Source organism: Spinacia oleracea, chromosome 5 (assembly GCF_020520425.1).
Source record: "Spinacia oleracea cultivar Varoflay chromosome 5, BTI_SOV_V1, whole genome shotgun sequence".
Taxonomy (NCBI): domain Eukaryota; kingdom Viridiplantae; phylum Streptophyta; class Magnoliopsida; order Caryophyllales; family Amaranthaceae; genus Spinacia; species Spinacia oleracea.
In genome coordinates this window covers 42551319-42574160 of record NC_079491.1, presented here as the reverse complement: position 1 = coordinate 42574160, position 22842 = coordinate 42551319, and the positions used below count along the sequence as shown (strand labels likewise).

Here is a 22842-nt window from a genome sequence, read left to right as displayed (position 1 = left end):
TAAAAGCTCTGTTTGAGTGCCTCTTAAGTTAGTTGCCTTTGGACTCTTCCCACACGGCCTAACCACTACCGCACCTTTCCTTACATGAAAAACTTTAGTAGTCACGCTATTAGCTAAATTAAGTCACTACTCGTATCAAACTCGTGCGATGGCATGCCAGCAAGTTGGAAATATCATACATTAAATAAAAACGCCAAGTGTACATCACTATTACAAACCATGACTATAACTTAACATAAATTTCCTTTTCACTCTTTAGAAAATACACACTTGGCATTACTAATTGGAAATCTTTGTGTTTCTTATATCATTGACAATCTACCTTGCTTCTGGTAGGGTGTACCTCTTTTAACATCTCTTCAGACACCCATTTGGTTTGGGAAGATTTGGATGTCTCTTTTTCCTTTGCTCTTCCTGAAACTCTACAGTCAAGTTCTTCAATTTTTTTATTAATCCATTCAGGACCTCGTTCACTAAGCCAGAGTGCTTCACCAGAACTCTTATGCTTGAAATCTGGTTGCTTTGGGTTCTTCTTATTTTTCCGGTTGTCATACCACTCATCTGGATTCGCGAAGAATGTTTGCCACAAGAGAAGCCGATTATTTTTCTTTTGCAAGGAAGTCTCGTCTAAAAGTTCAGCTGTGTAAACACCCAAAAAAGAGGTTAAGCTTCACCATTCTTCCCAAAACCCTGATATGCTTTCCAGATAAAATAAATTACTTGGGAGTCCAGGATTAGAAAATCCTTTCAAAACTTTAGGCCACAATTGTTAAGTAAAAGCATGCTACGCTAAAATCCATGCAATAACAGATGCTATCAGTGAATTGAGATTAACCATATAACAGAATTCCAATCAGCCTATGCAGCATTGCAGCTTTTACTTTTTATTATGGCCGGGGTATGCAATTTCAAGCAATAGATATAATCCCTCTGTTCCTTAATATTCTACTCACTTTCCCTTTTTTGGTGTATCATAAAGCCTACTAACTTTTACTTTTATTCTATTTTTGGTAAATACCTTTTACCATCTTATCTTCCTTTCTCTACAATATGTACACCTTTCCATCTACTCGCTCTTACTTTAGCTACCTTTTCCTTACATCCACCCACCTTTTTATTACATCTCTCTTACTCTATTCACATTTATCTTACTCAGTTACACCCACCCACCTTTTCCAAACTTGCCTAGAAACAAGAGTCTACAGTAAGTAAAAACACTAAGGAACAGAGGGAGTATTTCTATCTCCAAATACTGTTAAAAAATTAAACCATGTACATAGGCTCATCACAATGTCAATGCATGATAGAACCAATATCTACAAATACTACGTAGTCTCTTAACTACAAACAGGAACCTTACCTGTTTTTTGGCCTGAATTCACGACTGTTTGGAAATTTCTCTCAGGTTCATCTGGCTTAGCATCATCTAATTCCCTTACTGCCACCTGCAGACACCAATTGAACAAAGTAAACCAATTGCTGGCTTTAGGCAGGAAGCAAACATGGGCACGTCCATACAGGGAAAATGACTTATAGAAGTTACATTGAAATAAGGCAGAAATCAATATAGGCAGCTATGGACAGAAACATAGCGCAATTAAGATGAAACCTACAGAGGTTGTTTGGCTGAATATTATTATATACAGAAAGTATAATATCAAGAAATAACAATCACTACATGAAATCTAAAGCCATCAAGCAATCTGAAGGGGTATGACACCAATAAATGGCACTTTATCATAACTTCTACTTCTCGCTCACTTTTTTGAGCAAAAATGGTTGGATTATCCTCCTTCCAATCTTGACACATTGTGTGCATCATATCACTATAATAAACAAAAGGGAGGACGTCCTCTTGTACAACACGCAAAAGAAGTTCATATAGCTACTTTGGCCCAAGGATGAAGTCGTGAAGGTTCTTCCTTCACAAATCACTTTGTATCTAGCATTTAGCATGAGGCATGTTGGGAAATTCTCTTACTTGGTATTTTTCTTGTATAATTTAGTTCATTCCATTTATCATAAGCAAGTCTATCCAATGGTAATAACTGTAAAAAAATTCAGGCGACCACACAAGATCAATGGCAACATGTGTCCTCATTCTCACAGAATGGGAGACCTACTTACGGATAGTAAAGCTAGCCTGATGCAAAGGCACAAAGGGAAGGGGATAAGAAAATAAAGCATCTACTAGCTGGAATTTCAGATATCAAGTGGATTGCTGAAAATCACTAAGCTGACAGGCTGGAGTTGGCAGCAGGTACAGGTGGTGTCATTCCACACTGCAGACGGACGTACGGAGTTATAAAAATCTAGATACTCCTATAGTTTGTAATACTCAAAGTTGCAGTTTGGATGGAAATCTAAGAGAAATGATAATGTAAGAAGGCCAGGAAATAAATCTCTGACCATCGATTGGATAAAAGCAGTTGAGAAGAAAATTACTGGCAAAAGCAAACATGGGCACGTCTATACAGGGAAAAGGACTTATAACGGGTTACATTGAAATAAGGCAGGAATCAGTATAGGCAGCTATGGAACTTAGCGCATTAAGATAAAATCTACAGAGATTGTTTGGCTGACATATTATTATTACACAGAAAGTAAATATCTCTTAAAATGGTTGATAGGTCGATTATAATTTACCCTTAACATCCTAGAGGGCGTGGTTGTTTAGACAGGAAGCTTGTACATTCAAATTGACTTGGGGTACTAGAAACGCAAGAATACAGTAAACCCTTACCAATCAAAGATCCATCTTTCCTAATCCTAGCTATTGTCCATGCCATAATAAATGTGAAAATTGGGAAATATTCTTTGACAGTCGGATTAAAAACTCAAGTTTAAAATTGCTTCATGCTAAGAAATCACCATCTTTCTGACAATGCATGAATCTAGTATCTAAGCAAAGAGCACATTTTCAGGATCTAGAAAGTGCAAAGCAACTCCATTAGAACCATTAGTAAGTGATACGGAGTATATCATTCAAAGAACATTCTGAGGTATTAATAAAACTGTTCCCTCTTCATGAATGATTCCGCTCAGGATATAAGTGAGAGTCGTTACTTCTAAAAACTACTAATAATAAAGATGTCAGGATAACTTGCATCCATGACTCACGAGTTACGAGCTTACGACTAATGGTTCTGTTGTTTTTTTTAGTTTTTTGACGGGTGTTTCGGTTAAGTAAATAAATTTTTGTTTCATCCTTTAAATAAATGATATTGCTAACCTAACAGATAAATCTTGTGTTTTCTTGTATTATTGAAAATTCACTGCTTACCATAGGGTTTGGCACCATCAACAGCTCGTCTGTCACAAATCTGGATGGGTAAAGTTTGGAAGTCATGTCATAATTTGAGCTTCCTGAAAGTCTTGAGTCAAGTAATTCAATTTGTTTTTTAACCCATGACGGATCACTTTCGTTGAACCAGAGCGCTTCACCAGTACTCTTATTTTTGAAATCTGGTTGCTTTGGATTCCTTTTATTTTTCCGATTGTCATACCATTCATTTGGATTGGCGAATAATATTTGCCACAAGTGAAACCGGTTATTTTTCATTTGCAAGCCAGATTCGCCTAAATGCTCACCTATAAAACACCCAAAATAAAAAGTTAAACCTCCTCGTCCTATAAATATCTTGTAATCTCAATTAGCATTAAAGAGTCAGCTAGGGAGTTAGACAATGACGTCCAAACCCAGATCTCAACAAATAAGTAAAAGCAGGCTATAGTCTATGCAATAACCGAAGCTTGCAACAATTTTGTCGGTGAATTGAAATATATGGAAGCCACGTTAGACTAACAATAATGCAGAATTCTAGTCTACAATGCAGATTTTAACTCCTACTACTAAGACCTTGTTCTCTCCACCTTCAAAATAAGAAACTATGAAAAAGAAACTATCAGTAAAAGACTAAGTTTTAGTCATTTAAAATATGTCTCAACCAGTAAATTAAGTTTTAATCAGTTAATTAGTTTTATTAGGTAAGAAATTAAGAATAAGTTTTAACTTATTAGAACAAACACAATAGGGAATCAGTATATATTGGCTTGAAACAGTAAAAAAACAGTTTCAATTTGTTAAAAAGGTGTTTTTATCGTTACAAAAATAAGGATTAATTGTTTTTTACCACCTTAAAAAATAGAAATTGTATTTTACCTAAAAAAAGAAAAATTGTCTTTTTACCACCTAAAAAAACAAAAATTGTCCGCTCCCACCTATTAACGACAAAGATCACAAAAATGTTATGTTCCGAACCCTAAATTTTCTGTCCAATTTTGGGGGTAAAATTCAGTCATTGGATCATAAATTCAGCAAATCAATTAACATACATCAAGTTGCCGAATCAATTAAACACACAAATTGTTTTACAAACACAATTAACATATCGTTTCAATTACTGATTACCAATTACTAATCTTATTTTTGACGCAAATGATAAATCATACCTTAAATAAGCTTGAATCTCCTTTGCAAAGCTGCAAAAGACTCTATCAATTTGAGAAACATTACCAATTATGTAAATTAATGGGAAACAAATTATTTGAATCAACGGGAAGAGAAGGAAAAAGGGGAACCGGTAGTTATATACTTGAAATTGTGGGAGAAGAGAAGGCTAATAGAAATATAGCCGTTGAAAGGGGCCCACATAACGTTTCTGTGATTTTCGCCGTTAAGAGGTTGTAAAAGACAAATTTTGCTTTTTTATTAGGTGGTAGAAAACCATTTGTCAATTTTTTAAGGTGGTAAAAAAAATTAATCCTAAAAATAATTTAATTTCATAAAAATCAAGAGAAGGGAACAAGGCCTTGATATAGCAGATTAAGGCAATTTTAAGTGTTAAATGTTATGCGTACCTCCAAATATTTCATAAAAGGGAAACCATGTACATAGAAGGTTCACTGCAATGCCAATTAGAGAATAATCACTATAAATAGCCTCCTTACTACAACCACGAACCTTACCACTTTCTTTTTCTGAATCCAAAACTCTCGGAGAATTTTTCCCGGGTGCCTCTCTTTCCTTTTGCTGGTGATCCGAGTGCTTCCCAGACTCATCTAGCTTTACATAATTTAATTCCTTTGCAGTCACCTGCAAAAACAAATCAAACAGGTTAAAGACCCTGTGATTGAGAAGGACAAATATGTGTAAATTGAACCTCTGCCCACACGTCTATGGATCCGATCCATCTCAGTTGCAATTTGTAACCTTTTGGCTGGAAGGCACATTATTGGAAATCATATCACATCCTAATGAGCTTCAACATCGTCAAACTAAAAATAAAATATGACCAGGCACATAAGCATATTACCCTCACCATCATATCCGATTTGGAGTAACTCCTCTGTCCCCATTTTCTTCAGAAAGTTATGGACTTGAAGAGAAAAAAATTAAAAAATTTGCTCTTCATCAAAAAATTTATTCTGAAATCAATTTCTACACCAAAACAATAATATCTATTAAATCAAGGACTCCAAAAGATTATCTTCAGGAAAGAAAGAGCTTACGATTGTTTCACTTGCAGAAATTATCAGGTACACTTCAGTAACATAGCCAAAAACTTTCCATCTCAAGTTATCTCTTTCCCTCTTATCCTCAAACCTTCACTGCACCTTCCCCCACATAAAAACACTCGTAGTAGTGACGCTGCCAGTGAGTATTAGTATCTAATCTAATATATATAATTAAAGCGGGCATATCCGCTGAGCTATTTGAGCGCCACGTAAGAAATCTAATGGTTTCGGCCAAAGAAAAATAAGATTTCTAATTTATATTATAATTAAAAAAGTCGAGTGCCACGTAGATAAATAATTAGGTGCCACATAGATATTTTAATTTATTAAATACAAATATATACAACTCCGTCCAAAATAAAACACTCTAATGATTAAAAAATAAAATTTAAAATAAAATTCAATCCAAAATCTAAAATTAATCTAAAATAAAATTCAATCCAAAATCAAACACTAATCCAATATTAGAGCGTCATGTAGAAAATCTAATGGTTTTGGCCAATGAAAATAAGATTTCTAATTTTTTATTTATGAATTAAAAAAGACAAGTGTCACTTTTAGATAAATAATTATGTGTCACGTACATACTTTAATTAATTAATTACTAATATATACAACTCCATCCAAAATAAAACGCTCTAATAATTAAACAATAAATCTAAAATGAAATTCAATCCAGAATCAAACACTGATCTAATTTTCTATAATTAAAGCGGACATATTTGCTCAGTTATTAGAGCGTCAAGTAAGAAATTATTAGATTTCGGCCTATGAGAAATAAGATTTCTAATTATTTTAAAATTAAAAAATACTTCTAAAATTATTAGATTTCGGCCAATGAGAAATAAGATGTCTAATCTATTTTAGAATTAAAAAATGCTTGTGCCACGTAGATAAATTAATAGGTGTCATCTACATATTTTAATTAATTAAATTCTAATAAAACTCTAATAAATAAAGATATATATCTAATAAAACTCTATACACGAGAGTGTTCCATCCAAAAGCAAATACTCTAATCTTATACTTCTCTATCTAACCATCTATATAAAAGATGAACATTTGAATTGCATAAAAAGCGCCACCTAGGAAAATAATATTTTTATTTTATTTTATGTAATATGATAAATAAAAGATACTAAGAAAGAATTATAACGCCACTACAATTATTACTTGATACGAAACAATAATATATAGAATCATATAACTATGCAACTCTTTTTAGTTCCTTGTATAAATCAGGTCGTCATAACCTCACCAGCCTTCAAAGTCTAAAAAATGAGATTTTGTTTAGCATGGGGTGCAAAATAAGTTCCGTAAACCTTTAGCAAAGTTGTGTTTCTTCCTTTTTCAAATAGTATGAATATTTAGCTTTAATTAGTTCATCATCCCTTCCATTAATGATTCGTGCCCACAACACCAACGCGGAAGGGATATATTAATGTTTCAAACAATGAGATTAATGTTTTGTTTCAAATTGTGCATGGCAGTAGTGTGTAGTTTCTTCTAAAAAAAAATTAGTAACTCATGTTATTTGGATATTGTGAATTAATTAGAGAAGTTTTTATTGCTTCCTTACTTAATAAGGGTTGTATATTGTTACTTTATAGATTAGGGACACATTGGACACCATATAATACTACAAAAGTAAATAAAATTATTGATAGTACTACGTACTCCCTCCGTCCCAGATTAGTTGTTACACTTTCCTTTTTCGTCCGTCCCAGATTAGTTGTTACACTTCTAAATTAGGAATGACCCCACAATTATTATATTGTCTCTCTCTTCCCACTATTTTTTTTTGTCCCCACATCATCTCTCATTCAATTAAAAAAATACCACACTAAGTCCTATCACATCTACTTTTTCAATAAAATAACAATTGATAACCAAACAACCATTTATCACCTAAAACTTTGTGCAAAGGTAAGTGTAACGACTATTCTATTCTGGGACAGAGGGAGTAATTTTTTTAAGTGGTCAGTAGGTAGATCTTTTTTTACCTTCATAAATCTCTTCGGCAATTACGGAATAAAATTTATAACATAGGCTATTTCTATTGTCATGTCTTCCAAGCAACTCGATTTTCTCCCGCTATTTTAGGGTATGAGAATGTATACTTTAGGTCTTCGATCAAAACATAGCAATTGGCATAGGAGTTTTATTTTACTTTACAATTTAATAGAATCCGTGCACATCACGGGCTAAAATCAGCAAGGGACATATATCATAACAAGTGATAACAAATTAACAATGACTACAGAATATCTAAAGTCAGGAAGCAATCATGACAAGCAATGTAGCATCACCATTACAAATCCTCTTGTCTCCGGCCTCTTCTCAACAGCCAAACTAAAACAAACAAGAGAAAAAAAAGAGATGCAAAAATTTGATCTGGCTATAGACCTTCACCTACTCCCTAAGATGTGCATTATGCATGTCTTGAAAAGATTTAACAGATTCCAAAATATAAGAAACCTCAACTCAGGTAGCCAACAGAGAAGTGTGTAGCAAAAATGCAGTGCGAACATAATTTGTTGCTGCAAACGTTTTGTAGGATAAAGCTGATATGATGCATTCGACTGCAAAACCATTCAGCACGAGCAAAGTTTCTTAAAGAAAGAAAATTAATGACCACTTGAGACTCGACTTTTTTTCCATCCCTTTCATATGCTTCTACAATTTTCTTTTGCTACCTAAGAATATCCTAATACAGATTCTTGACATTACGGTACATAAAGCTATTTCATACAGCTACTTAAGCAATAAGATGAAAATGTCTTTCTTAACCATTCACTTTGTTTCCATGATTTAGCATGAGACATGTTGGGAAATACTTCTTTATTAGTGTTTATTTTGGTGGATATAGTTAAATGGCTTGGATCAATTAATCTTAAGCGAAATGAATAACCGGAATAGTTGTATAAAATTCTGCCGAGTGCAGAGCACAAAAGACCAATGGCAGCAGCACATGTCCTCAAAAAAGGGAATGAAGGAGAAGTAATATACAGACAGGAAAAAGAGCCTGATGCAAAGGCGCAAAAGGAAGTGGAAGGGAAAAGAAGGAGTCTACAAGTAAAAACAAATAAGCTACGCATCAATTACGTGGCCTTATGAGGATTACAGATTAGTAAGCTGAAATGCCAGAGTTGATTCCGGCTACAACATGTAGTGTCTTACAGAAATTACAGAAAGATGAGAGGAATTTGAAGATTCTGGATATTCCTTTAGCTTTGAGGCTTGAAATACTCATAGTTACAGCTTGGATGAAATCTATGTGAAGAAATGTTGTAATTAAAAATGGACTTTTTGCAAATTAAAGAGTGTAGCGAGCTGAATTTGATCTGTGCATCAGCTTAAGCGACATAAAAGCAGCAAAAAGGTCAGGAACTTAACCTGGATATTGATTGAATGAAAACAACTGAAAATAACGTCACACGAAGTGAAAAACATGAGGGCATAGACGGCAAAGGATTTCTAGTGATTACATTAAAACAGTAAAGGCAAGGCAGTTATGAAGTAAAATTTAGCCCATCAAAATCAAATGACAAGGAGTGTAGAAATTAAGCAATCTGGAGCATCCAAAGGAATAAAAGCTCCTTAGATATCTTTTCATCGGAGATTTTTCCATTGTGTATAAGATGCTAGAGGCACAGTCAAAACTCAAGAAAAGGGTCTCATATCACTTCATGGCTTTCGGTAAATCAGTTAAGGGGCGTTTGGTTTGCAAAGTGATATGAGTTTGGAATCGAGAATGAATCCAGGGTGGTATGGGGTTGGAACTTGATTGAATGAATAGTTTTCTTCAGTTTGATACCAAAGGTATGAGGCCCAGTTTCTTTGAGCTAAACTGAATGCTACCGAACTTAAGTGAACTATTGAACTGAAATAAGTAATAAATAATAAGTAGTAAACAATAAATAACTAATAATTAATAATTAGTAATAAATAATAAATATCAACTCCATTTGTAGGTCTTTCCTCTGGTTAGGTGCTTATGATGATGGGCAGAGTTACCTGGGACAGACTGTCTTCCCAAAAATCAACGGGGGCTAAGTTTCAGAAATCTGGTGCTTTGAAACCAAGCTGCACCGGGAAAACAAGCTTGGTCCATTGCACAAAAGCAAGACAACTTGTGGGTGAAATGGATTCACACCCTTTATGTGAAGGACAAGAACTGGGAGCAATTCACAGATCCCATGACTGCTAGCTGGCCATCAAGTTAATCGGGTTAAGGCTAAATGCACAATCTTCACACTGCTGCTTGGCCTCACACTCTAAAGTACTCCATCAAGGGGTTAACAGTATCAGTGCTCCTTCTTCCTTCTTCTACTGTGAACTGGCACACCTAATATATAGAACTGTTCCAAGGTTTAGATTATGCTCTGGTTAGCTATCCAGGATAGACTCAAAACTAGAGTGAGGCTTTACAAGTAAGGCCTTGGTTCAAATGACCTTTGTCCTACTTGTGGTTCCATCACTGAGTCTCTTTCTCACCTCCAATTTGATTGTCAGTATAGTTTCAGTGCTTGACTCAAACTCTGACATGGTTGGGTTTGCACTGTTAGAGAAGAACCATCCCCTTTGTGCTCTCCTAGACAAGAAGAAACTGTAAAGGGGGGTTTAGAAGGAAGGTCACATATGCTACAGTTGCAAGCATAGTTTACCACATCTGAAAAGCTAGGAATCTAGGTGTTTGCGGAACCAAAGTCCCTAACAAATAAGCAGATTTTGTTGCATATCAAGGCTGATGTCAAGAACAGAATCAAGAACATCATTGGGAAGAACGTTAGCACTACAAACAAGAGCTGGTTTGATGATTTGTTGCCTCCTGGGTATTAGTTTTTAGGGGCTTGTTAGTTGTTAGGCTTGCTTAGCCTTCTGATTTGTTGTTTGGGTCAAGGTTTTCCCTTGCTCTCTACTAGGTTGTAAAACTTTGGTTTGGTTACAATATACTCCATCCGTCCCAATTTAATTGTCGTACCAAGGTTTTCACTGAGTTTTATGTGATAAGTTGTTGCATGCTTATCTATTACTACCTCCGTTTCATAAAGACCTTTACGGTACCTATTTGCACAAATATTAAGACATAAATAAAAAAATTGGTTGAATATACTCCCTCTGTCCCTGAATAGTTGTTACACTCTCCTGGGCACACAGTTTAATGCGATAAGTAGTAGTGTGGTTATCAATTATTATTTTATTGAAAAAGTAGATGTGATAGGAGTTAGTGGGGTATTTTTTTAATTGAATGAGAGAGGGTGTGGGGACAAAAAAAGATTTAGTGGGAAGAGAAGGACAATATAATAATTGTGGGGTCATTCCTAATTTAGAAGTGTAACAACTAATTTGGGACGGACGAAAAAGGAAAGTGTAACAACTAATCTGGGACGGAGGGAGTAATAAAATATGGATAAAGTAAAAGAAATGTGTAATAAGGTGGGTGAGTGTAAGAAAAAAAATGAATAAAGTAAGAGAATTTGAGCGGGAAATTGTAAATATTATGGGGCAAGAAGGGTATGGTAGTAAATTTTCATATCTAAAATAGAATAAAGCAAAGTGTAAAGAACATTATGAAACGGACTAAAACGGAAAGTGTAAAGATCATTTTGAAATGGAGGTAGTATATTTTAATAGAAAAGTAGATGAAATGAGAAATAGTGAAGGAATTTTTTAATTGAATGTGAGAGGATGTAGGGCCATAACTTTTGGTAGTGGGAAGAGAGATGTAACAAAATATTAGTGGGTTCATTCCATAAAAGGAAATGTGACAATTAAATTGGCACGGACGTAAATGGAAAGTATAACAACTAAATTGGGACAAGGAGTATATTTTACTTGCTTTCCCAAGAAAAAATTAATAAAAAATAAAAATAATAAATACTCCATAATAAATAATTAAATTATAATTATATTTCAAAATAAATAATAAAATAAATAATTATAATAATAATAATAAATAAATAATTTAGAATAATAATAATTAATAATAAAATAATAAAATACTAAATAATAATAATAATAATAATAATAATAATAGTAAGTAAATAATAAATAAATACAATATACGTTGAATTAAATTAAATTAAATTGAATTGAATTTTCCTTAACTGAACCGAATTTCCCTGAAATTCAACCAAAAAGAAGAGGGACCCCCTTGGATCCCCATACCTTGTGGGAGTTGCGGGATGGGTTTAGAAATTGAAATTTTCTTAAACAAACACAAGGTATGGATTTAAACCTTTCCAAACTCATTCCTTATACCAAAATTCCGCGAACCAAACACCCCCTAATAGGGTTTTAAGATATCCTTCAAATTAAAAAATGAAACATTTATTCTAAGAAAAGAAAAAAATGATAGCCCGCCTATATCCAGATGAAACATTTCAAAAACAAAAAAATACAAATAACAAAAAAAAAAGGAGAAGACAAAAAGCACAAGCAAACTACACCTTATATTTCAAACTTTCTTTCCCGTCTGAAGTTGCTTTTGTATATGATCCCAGTTCACCAGAAACGTATATATAATCCTTTTGCTTCAAATGCAGCAAAGCTCTCTCAGCCAACGCACCCCACATCTCGAGACTTATACTGTACAAGAAACAGTACACAATATTGAAAGGTGTACGTTCTAGGATAGTTAACATCAGGAGAACTCTTTAAGACAACAAAACTTTTGCAGGCAATTATATTTTATTTTTGAAAATTAGAACTCAAGAAAGAGGGAAAAATAGCGATAACATGGCCCGAAAAACATCATATATGGTGTAACCAATTAACCATTTAATCTCTTAAACTCTATTATAAATTAGACCAGTTTAGAAAATTTGCTACGTCCATATACTGAAAATAGTGGATGGTAATGGCAAGATTAGGTTAAAGCAATATTAGCTAGTTCACCAATAAATCAATTCCTAAAAACCTATGCTATATTAATTCTAACAAATATTGATGTCCGCTGATTTCTACAGCTCGTTGTAAAAGGCTGTATAATGAATTTGATTATCATTTTAAATTGAACTTCTCATCTGAAAATCGAAGACAATACATTTCAACCACCAAAAATATGCTTCTTATCACCAATATTCATCAACACATCTAGAAACTAAAAAGCTGCAGTAATGTATTTTAAACATAAATTTTACAACAAAATTTTTGGCTTTTACAATAGTGTCTCGCGTATGAGATGTGCACACGCCTTCTCTTAGAGCCTCGGCTTTAGAGACCCTTTGCCCCTCGCACCTTTTAAAGTTAAGATTACGTAGTAACAAAAGTTCCACAACATTGGCAAAGCCAGTTACGTACACATCTTTACCACTAGTCAGCTTGGGTTTAGAATTTAGATAGGTAAAGAACTATGAGATCAAGAAAACCATAGATGAGGTTTAGAATTTGACATCTTCTGGTTTCGCATGGAACATTAGATTATTAGATAGTTGGCAACTCTCTGAAAATGATGTGTGGAAACAGATTTGTCCCCGTTTCTAGGAAGAGCATACGATAGGATAGAGATATTTAACAGGAGGAACAACTCACAGGTTATCATATCTCCAACAATGTATGAGGAACTATTAGCAACAAACGAAGGGCATAACTATCACCCCTTTGTTATGGAAAATGAAGGTCCAAATTCTGAATGGCATCGATATGGATGTAATAAAGGCCTCTAAAACTTCCTCAAAGTTGATTGAAAACTCAAGAAACACAACAATTTCTTATAAGTCAGATAACATGGTGGCATTTAAAGGAACTCCCGGAGGTTACTCTCAAGCTGATATAAGAGAAACCAATTCCATGAACAACCGTCTGAAAAAAGTAATAAAGTTAATTTGAATCCTTAATACCTACCTTAACCAGGGAGAAGTGAGAAAATTTTCTTTCATTTCTGATTTTCTCTTGAAAACGGTCTACAGCTAGGATAACAAACACTTGCATGTTGCAAGGAGTGATTCTAGGTGTATATGGAGGTAAGAATTCTAAAAAGAATCAGGACCATTTAGCAAGCCAAATAGCAAATCAAAGCGAAAGGATACTCCTATTCTTTTATGGAGTCTAGCTTGACTAGCCATTCAAATAAAAGGATCACGCTCAATCGCCTATAATGGGCTTTTAAATGTTTGATGTCTTAAGCATCTGTGATATCAAAACATATTTTCTCGACCAGTCAAAAGCATGGATAACACTATACTTGATGTTCCACAAAAATGAAGTCTCATTTTACATTTCTTTTCTAGGAAGTAAGTTTTAACTGGCACCGTTTTTCAAACTACAGCTCATCCAGATTTAGAAAAATATATTTTGTAACAATATAAAACCCTCTTTCCATCCTGTGATAATTGCTTGTATTGACAACATAGATTTTAACAATTACTCAATATAGTGTTCACTGCCACAGATTTTTAGCCTTTTAAGTTTCAATAGTATTTTCTCATTAACACCAAATTCGAGCACTCTAAATCAGATGATCCTCCTTAACCAAAATTAAATGTCACGAGACAACAACCTGCAATTTTTCCATTTTGTATGAACAGATATAACATCATGTCATGTGGGCAATCAAACATCCACTTTTTTCGTACCGTATTCGCAATAAATGATGCAAACTCAAGACTAATACAGTTTACAAGATTAATCAAAAAAATATGACCAAAAATTGAGATTATTCTTTCCAGTTAAAATTTTACATTACCCAAAATATAATTCCTAAAATAAGAAAGAAATATAGAAATTAAGCTGAGAGAGAGAAGAATCTTACCAGAAAGAAGTATCAGAATGAGGAGAGGTTTTCACACGAAGGGAAGTGTAAACACCAAGGTGCTCATCCTGGGTAGCATATTGCTTTAGAGGGAATTCGACAGTCCCAATAAAGCTGGCGGAGTTATGAAGCCGTGGCTCCCACGTTATAGTGGAAGGACGAGCGGATTTGGGAGTGTCAGCATCGGATGCGGCGGCGGAGTTTCTGTGCGGTTGCGCCGCAGGGTCAATAGCAGCGGATGAGGAGAGGTGGCTGACGCCGTTTAGGTGGTGGATGAAGGAGGTGGTGATCGGAGATCGGAGACGGTGTAAAGCTCTGGTAATCATGGCAGCGGTGTGCTGGTTTCTGTAGACTGTAGTGGTCTAATGGCGCCAAATACCCTTTCCCTACTTCTCGCTTCTCTTCATAGTTTGTATTCACTTTTCCGGTTCTTGGCTTCTTGCGCACCGCTTCCTGTCGTACCTAGGTTTTCCTGGGTCGGGTCTTGAGCCTATTTTTCAACTACACGGGTTAGAATCTGGGTTCCCGCTTATCAAAGTGGTTGCCTACAATATTTTTCTAGCTACGTTTGTCACGTCAAATTTCTAGCTACACTTGATTTAAACTTAAATTTTCTCATTGGTCGATTACAATACCTTTTAGCTCCCTAAAATCTTTATTAAACAATTTGTTTTTTTTTCCTCTTCTTTTTCATCTATCAGCTTAAAATCGCTACAAGATTTACCAAATAACCCATATTCGTCCACCAGGATGTTTACACTAATTAGCAACAATACTCTATTCAGCACCAATAACAGGGAAAGCCTTCTGGAAGTTGACAGGCTTCACCCTAATTTCTAAGAGCCCAAACAAACCAATGTTGTAATGGTTTCAAACTTAATATATTGTTGTTTATCTAGTTAGGCCCCCTAACATTCCAAAATCCCATTCTTTCCATGAAGGTTGTAAACCCCTCCTCATGTGTTGTACTGTCATGGTAGTTGCTTATGTCATTGATGTACCAATGATTGGCTACCTGCTCACATACATGTTTTTATTTTTGTGAACATGTCACTTTTTTAACCACTGGAGTTGCTCTAAGGGGGCGTTCTTTTCACCTTAAAAATAAGTTCCAGTTCATATAAATTACAATCATGTCTAATAAGTTAAAGTTTCAATAATATAATAAGTAACAATTATTATTATTACTATTATTATTATTATTATTATTTTGACAAGCAAGAAAGAAATTTTATAGATCAACCAAACACAATGCTTTGGGAAGCTTTCTAGAGAGAAGGGCTTCTCCTTCTCTCTAGAAACCCTAGCCCCAAATAATAGAAAAAAACTCAAAGCCTTACTTCTTCTAGCCGTCCATGAAAAACTAGATCTAGAATTGGAGAAAATAAGTCAACCTCCTCCATTGTTTCTTGAATTGAGGTACTTATTTACTCAATGTAGCCAACTAGTAAAGAATTTACCTTTCTTCAAGAAAAATGATGATGTAAATAGCCCTCTTTTTATAGTCTTTTATGCTTTTAAATCCATGTCCCGACTGTCATTTTGTCAATTTCAAAATTCGGTTGGTTTGGTCTAAAATCGATCTAGACTATCATCCCTATCAAATTGAAATATCATTGTGTTCATGTTGAGAACGCCCAACCCTCCAAATGCCTTAGTCGGCTGGATCTGGAAGTTCTACAATATCCGAACCCCGTCATGAATTGTGAGGTTTTGTGAGGTGATGGAGGAGCATCACTTCATCAAAAGTTCAGTGGGAGTGGCCTCCACTTTCAGTTTCAGCCATCTTTAGCAATTTCACGAGCTTCGGCAAAGGTCGTGCAAAGTCCTTTTCAATTCCATTGGAGTACATTTGTCTACATGCATCTTTTCTGTATAGTAAATAAGGAAGCTTTATTGTAATTTCTCAACCTAGTTAGTTTATTTTTATTTATTTTTTTAGTTTTTTTTTGTAGGGAGCTTTTTTATATATCCAGGGTAGTTTAATTTAAGCAGTTATATATGGTCTTCGAGTTCATCTGTGAGATCGAAAGGTGTATCTTTTATCGCTCGACTAATCATTCACCATTGTAGTCTATTCACCAAGTTTTCTTGGAACCGGGGCTGGGTAGTTTGAGGGTAGAGTGTAGCTTCTTTGTTCTTTTCGATTTTATTTCTACATCTCGGAGTCATTCTATTACATCTGAAAGGGAGGGTCACCCGAGAGGGTGAGCTAGGTAGTCCTCCTAGTTTTCTTTCCTTATCCTAAAAAAAAAACAAAAGATCAACCAAACACAATATACAAACTAGTCAAAAGGACTAAGGGCACACCCTTAGCCAAACTGAAGAATCAGCTCAGACTCACACTGTAACACCCTAATAATTCCTTGCTTTTATAAAACCATTTTTCAACTTAAAATAAAGGAATTACCAAATTATTACCGCCATTGTGATAGCGGCTAAGGCCCTGTTCTTTTTGTCTTAATTTCAGTTTCAGAACTTATTTGGCAGTTCAGTTCAGTTCAGTTTAGGAGCATTCAGTTCAGTTTAGTTCAGTTCAGATCAGTTCAGCAGCATTAAGTTCAGTTCAGTTTAATTCAATTCAATTTAACTTAATAATAATAATAATAATAATAATCATAATATTAATAATAATAATAATAATAATTATTATTATTATTATTATTATTATTTATATCAATATTACTTATATTATTATTTATATTATTGTATTAATTATTATTTATATTTATATTATTATATTACTTATTATTTATATTTATATTATTATATTACTTATTATTATTATTATTATTATTATTATTTATAACTAATTACTCCCTCCGTTCCATAATGTTCCTCACTTTTCCATTATGCACGGTCTCCAATGCACTACTTTGACCATTAATAATTTTAATTTCGTATTAGTAAAAATTATAAAAAATAGATATTTAGAAAATTTATATTGAAACGAATCCAATGATATCCCACAAGTTAACATTTATACTCTTAATCATACTATTAATTACGGTAAAAGTTTTTAAACTTTGACCATATGAATAGTAAACATGAGGAACATTATGGAACGGAGGGAGTATTTAGTAATAATTAATATAATTTATTATTATTTTTATTAATTAGTTACGGATTATTAGTTATTAATTTTTTTTATTATTTATTAACTATGAATTATTATTATTAATATTTATCATTTATTGTAATTATTTAGTAATCAATTACAGATTATTATTATTATTATTATTATTATTATTTATTATATAGTTATTTAGTTATTAATTAATAATTATTCTTTAGTTATTAGTTAACATTTTTTATTATTATTTTTTATTTTTTATTTTTTATTTTTTATTTTTTATTTTTTATTTTTTATTTTTTATTTTTTATTTTTTATTTATTATTTATTATTTATTATTTTTTATTTATTATTTACTCCCTCCATTTCTTTTTTATGTATCCATTTGGAATCTGGTGTGGTTTTTAAGAAAATTGGAATCTTGGTTTGTATGGGTATAAGTGTAATGATTGGGTGTAAGAGAAATGATTGAGTGTAAAAGATTATAATAAATAAAAGAGTGAGAAAATAATAAAGAAATAAGGTAAGAGAAAGGAGTGATAATGATGGGTGATAAAGGAGGTGAGAGAGTGGGTATATGGGGAAGGGAAAAGAATTAAATATTATGGGTGGGGAAAATTAGGTGGGAATATGGGTAGAATCTTTAGGTATTTTGGTAATTAGATAGAAATGTAAGGGTATTTTAGGATAAAATGAATGTTAAAAAATAGAATAGATTCTAAATGGATACAACAATATGAAACGCTATAATGGAAACGGATACAACAATAAGAAACGGAGGGAGTATTATTTATTATTTATTATTTATTTCGGTAATATATTCTGTTAAGTTAATTTCAGTTCAGTTCAGTTCAGTTCAGTTCAGTTCAATTCAGTTCAATTCAGTTCAGTTCAGTTCAGTTCAGTTTGGTTCAGTTCAGTTCAGCTCTAAAGAACAGGGCCTAAGGCTAGTACCAGAATTACGCAACGAAAAGAACTAACTTTTAAAACATTAAATAATAGTTAATCGATGAGTGATTTTCGTGTCATTAAACAATAACCACTCAATCAAACAAATTTATATAACACCTAGCCCACCAACTATATTGGTTATAGTGGTAAGTTCGGGATCGTCTCAACAGAACAGGAAGGAATCAAGCTTAGCAAACTAGTGAACGAGCTAGTTTAGAAGAAATAGAGAAAGGTAATTAACTAACAAGCTAATCAAGATTATGAACTAAAGAGGAGAGAATTAATAAGGAAACGACTAGGGGATTGGGGATGGACTCGGTTTCAATAGGATAAGACGAGAGCTCAAACAATCAACATTGCAAGGAGATGATAAATAGGGGGAAAACCGCGCATATAGCATTTGCCACATCTCGGATAGAATGCATTAGTTGCCTAATCCCGAAAAAAGCTTTCGCATAATCCCGAGATTAGAGGAACTCACAAAAATAACAAATTCATCCCATATGCCTATATTAATCCTCAATCTCTTGACAAACTAGCATAAAACATTCCAATCAACCAACTAAAAATAGCATTTGCAACTACTAGTCTAGCAAGACATGAAAATCCTAATCATCAAATCACAATTTAATCAAAACATTATAATGATTTCCCCTCTAATATCTCAATTAGTACCCAAACTTCACCCCTAGCCCTAGCAAGATATTACTCAAGAGCCATAGAAATAGAAAGCAAGCTAGGTATTGAAATCAAACAATGAAGCATGCTAATTAATAAAAAAAACGAAAATGGAATGAACAAAATCAAACAAACATATGTTTAGAGTATTCTAAGTATGAAGGAAATCAACAATAATAACAAAGAGAACAAAATCAAAGAGCAAATTGAAAGAGAAAACTGAAAGGACAAGATTAAGGAGAAAAAAATTTAATAAAAGCTTCAATGAATTCTACACTTAGAATTGATCTTCAAATGCAATAAACCTAAGGCTATGTGTGTAACACCCCGACAATCCTCTCTTTTCTAAAATAACCTTTTAATATAAAACGTAGAGAATTATCAAGGCATTATCACCCGTGTGAAAACGTAACGGCTTATTCAGAATTTTGCAGCGGAAAACATAAAACTAACTTTAGGTTTATAAATAATCGATTACATAGTTAATCCCAAAATCAATCAACGAAAATAAGATCAATTAACAAGTTTAAAGTCCAAATAAACAAACCCAAGTCAACTTAGAAAATCAAAACTAAATACAAGCTCTCTATTCCCGATCCCAATGATGCAACATCTTCAAACCTGCAGATGGACAATGCTTATTGATCCTTAGAGACTGCTCACCAAAGATTGGGTCATCACAGGATCAATAAGGCATAGCCATGATCAACATGCACAAGCAAAAGCACGTAATCAGCAAAGCTGAGTACCACATACTAAATCAATAATAATCCTAACATGATTCTATTAAACGAACAATCCTAACATGATACTAATAAAACATAAGCAAGGATAACCACAACATATTGACTTGAAGACTATATTAGACTGAACTAGACTTTTGTATCATTAACATTATTTTAATTGAAATAGTCAATGGAAGCAACTAGAAACTTCTTCTTCTTCACTAAGGAAGACGAGGTACGGGCGCGACTCCGTAAACCCCAATGACCTGCGATATCGAGGGACTTTTGAATAAAATAGAACCGGTGATCAATCCGGCCCCAGAAAAAGTCATAGGCTACCCATGACCCCAACTCCTGATTGTCCGTCACTTTAGACGTGCACAGTCTAAAGCTATTGCTACTCAGTTTCACTTTACATGATTTACAAATTAAACTCTGTTATGACTCAACAATCACATAAGTCATATAATCAACAATTATTCACCACTGTTTTTATCTTGGAATTAAGTATGTGATCACAAAGGCATCAAACATGACTCATTCCAATTAAATCCAACATTTCCTTTAATACTGATCAACCCCTCTATATGGGTATAAGGTTTCAACTTACTAAACAAGGTCCACGGCCCTCATAAAGTAGCGAAAAACTAAAAGGGAACAACGATCAATCGATCGATCTGAATCAATATATATAACAATCTAATGTTCCCAACCAACATGTTCGCATCAATCATCTACTAACATGTTATAATTCTCATAACGAAATATATATGTTTAACATGTCCATCCAACAATATTAAACATGCACTTTCAACATAACCAAGTTCATCAACAATTTCAACATAACCAAGTTCATCAACACTTTCAACATGGTTTTAACAAATCACACACATTCCAAGCACACAGGTACGTACGTACCTTGTGTAAACAAACTGCAAGACCACTTTAATAATTCAAAAGTCGCCTAAGGAGAATTCTCCGCCTAAAACAACCAACAAGGATTCACAATCAAATTCTAAACATTCACAACAATAACAAAGCATTCTAAATACATCCTAAACATATTTAGAACATTCTTCAATATCGAAACTTAACTAATTAACCTCAAAGCATAATAATTATTATATTAAGGATCCCAAATCTTAAACTCCAATAAACTTTCCTTTTAAAATTTCCAGCAATCTAAAATAATTAAAAACTTGCTCAAAATATATTCAACATCTTCAAAATCATAAAAAATAATAACTTTAATAATATATAATCGTTCTACTATGATTTAAAGCCATTAAAACCTCAAAAGTCACACTTTACTACTTAAAGGCACTAATTTAACCAATATAATATAATCTGAAAATTAGTAACTTTATTATATAATTCTTATAATCTGAAATCTATAATTTAAATCGTAAAAACTATAACTTTAATTCAAGAAAACATAATTCGAATTAATAAAACATGATTGTTAACTTATATTTTAATCAACCAAAACTGAAAGTAATTAGTTTATAATATCAACAACAAATCAGAAAATCATATTCTAACCATAAAGATTATAAATTTAATTCAAGAACATAATTAGAATTAATAATCATAATTAAAGCATTTAAATTAGAAAATTTAATTCAATTGCTTAGAGTTCAAGAAATAACCAAGTAATGAAGGAGAGATAGATTGACGGCGGCAGGGCAAGGACGGCGGCACACGGTGGTGCGACTTGGTGGTGGCTGCCCGAATAAGTGAAGGTCAGCCACAAAAATTAAAGAGAAAAGAACACGAAGGGGAAAGAAAGAAAGAAGAAGAAGGAGGATAAGGAGAAGGGGATGTTACCGTGCTAGACGGCGGGGCTGCGGCGAGGTGGTGGACGACGGCGAGGATGCTTGTGACTGCTGCTGCGTGCGAAACCGACACGGCAGAGGGGAAGCGAGAACGACGAGACTATGAGAAAAGAGGAGCAAGGTAGCAGGAACTCGATGAAGAGGAAGAGGACGAAGGAGAGAACACGGCTTACCGGCGGGAGAGGTGGTGGTCCGGTGGCTGGGCAACAACGTGGACAACGGCGTGGAGAGATAATGGAGTTCTTGAGGGTTTTGAAATTCACGTGAGATTGGGAACCAGATGAGGTTTTGATTTTTACGTGAAGTAGAAAAGGGGAGGGTTTGAGTTTTGAGTTTTAATGTTTGGGCTTTCCCAAGTGGGCTAGAATTAGGATTTAGCTTTAATGATTCGAATCCAAAACTGAATAGGCTCGTTTTCTAAATTCATTCTATTTTCGTAATTCAAATTCTTTTCAACTTAAAATTCTAAAATTATTTTTGATTTCGTAAATCATTGAAAATATTAAAAATGTAATAAATAAATATACGTTAATTATATATTTATTTCTAAAATTCATAATTTCTTATTTAAATATATTAAATATACGTTAAAATATATAAATAAAATGTATAAAAATTACGGGGGATTACAATGTGTTTCTCTCTCTAAAACTTCTAGGAATTCTGAAAATTAGAACAATAATGGAGTGCCCCAAAAATTGGGGAAAAAGAAGTATTTATACTCTTTCCTAAAAAATGCAAAAATTAACTAAAGAATAAGAAATCCGGACGTTGGTGCACAACTATGGGTCTTCAAGGGCGCACAACGTACGGGTGTGGGCGCACCTATGAGTGAGAGAAAATCAGCAATCCAAAATTACGACGAAGGTGCGGGCGCACTATAATGGGTGCGGGCGCACGCCTCTAAGTCGATGAGGCGTAGTGAAGGCGCAATAGCATCTCCAAAAACAGCTACTGAGGCTGGTGCTGGCGCACTAATAGGGGGTGCGGGCGCACCTCTCTGGAAAGCTCGAAATGGGATTTTTCAAAAGTTCCTGCAACTTTTTTTCGATTTTGTGCGGGCGCACCCTTCTGCAAATGGCAATACTGCTGAAATCTCCTTATGCGAGCTTGTGCGGGCGCTTACAACTAGGTGTGGGCCCACCATAGGCTTGAATTTCCTTTTCCCCTTCTAACTCCGTCCAAACTCCTACAAAATATAAACTAATCGAATAAATAAAAACTAAGGAAAAACGAGCTAAACTAAGAATTGTTACGAATTCAATTAAAACTAAAATATAAGTAAAATCATGAACTAAAAGAAGAAAT

General features: G+C 33.7%; 1 protein-coding gene across 1 annotated transcript; it reads right to left on the bottom strand.

The window, feature by feature from the left end:
• Positions 1 to 154: 154 nt before the first annotated feature.
• Positions 155 to 14748, bottom strand: LOC110795539 (protein OSB2, chloroplastic). Its single transcript, XM_022000554.2, has 6 exons — positions 14273 to 14748; positions 11970 to 12108; positions 4969 to 5095; positions 3284 to 3591; positions 1361 to 1445; positions 155 to 639 (listed from the first exon to the last, which is right to left on the bottom strand). Exons 1-6 carry the CDS (start codon positions 14596 to 14598, stop codon positions 308 to 310), a joined length of 1317 nt encoding a protein of 438 aa, XP_021856246.2. The 5' UTR covers positions 14599 to 14748; the 3' UTR covers positions 155 to 307.
• Positions 14749 to 22842: the final 8094 nt, after the last annotated feature.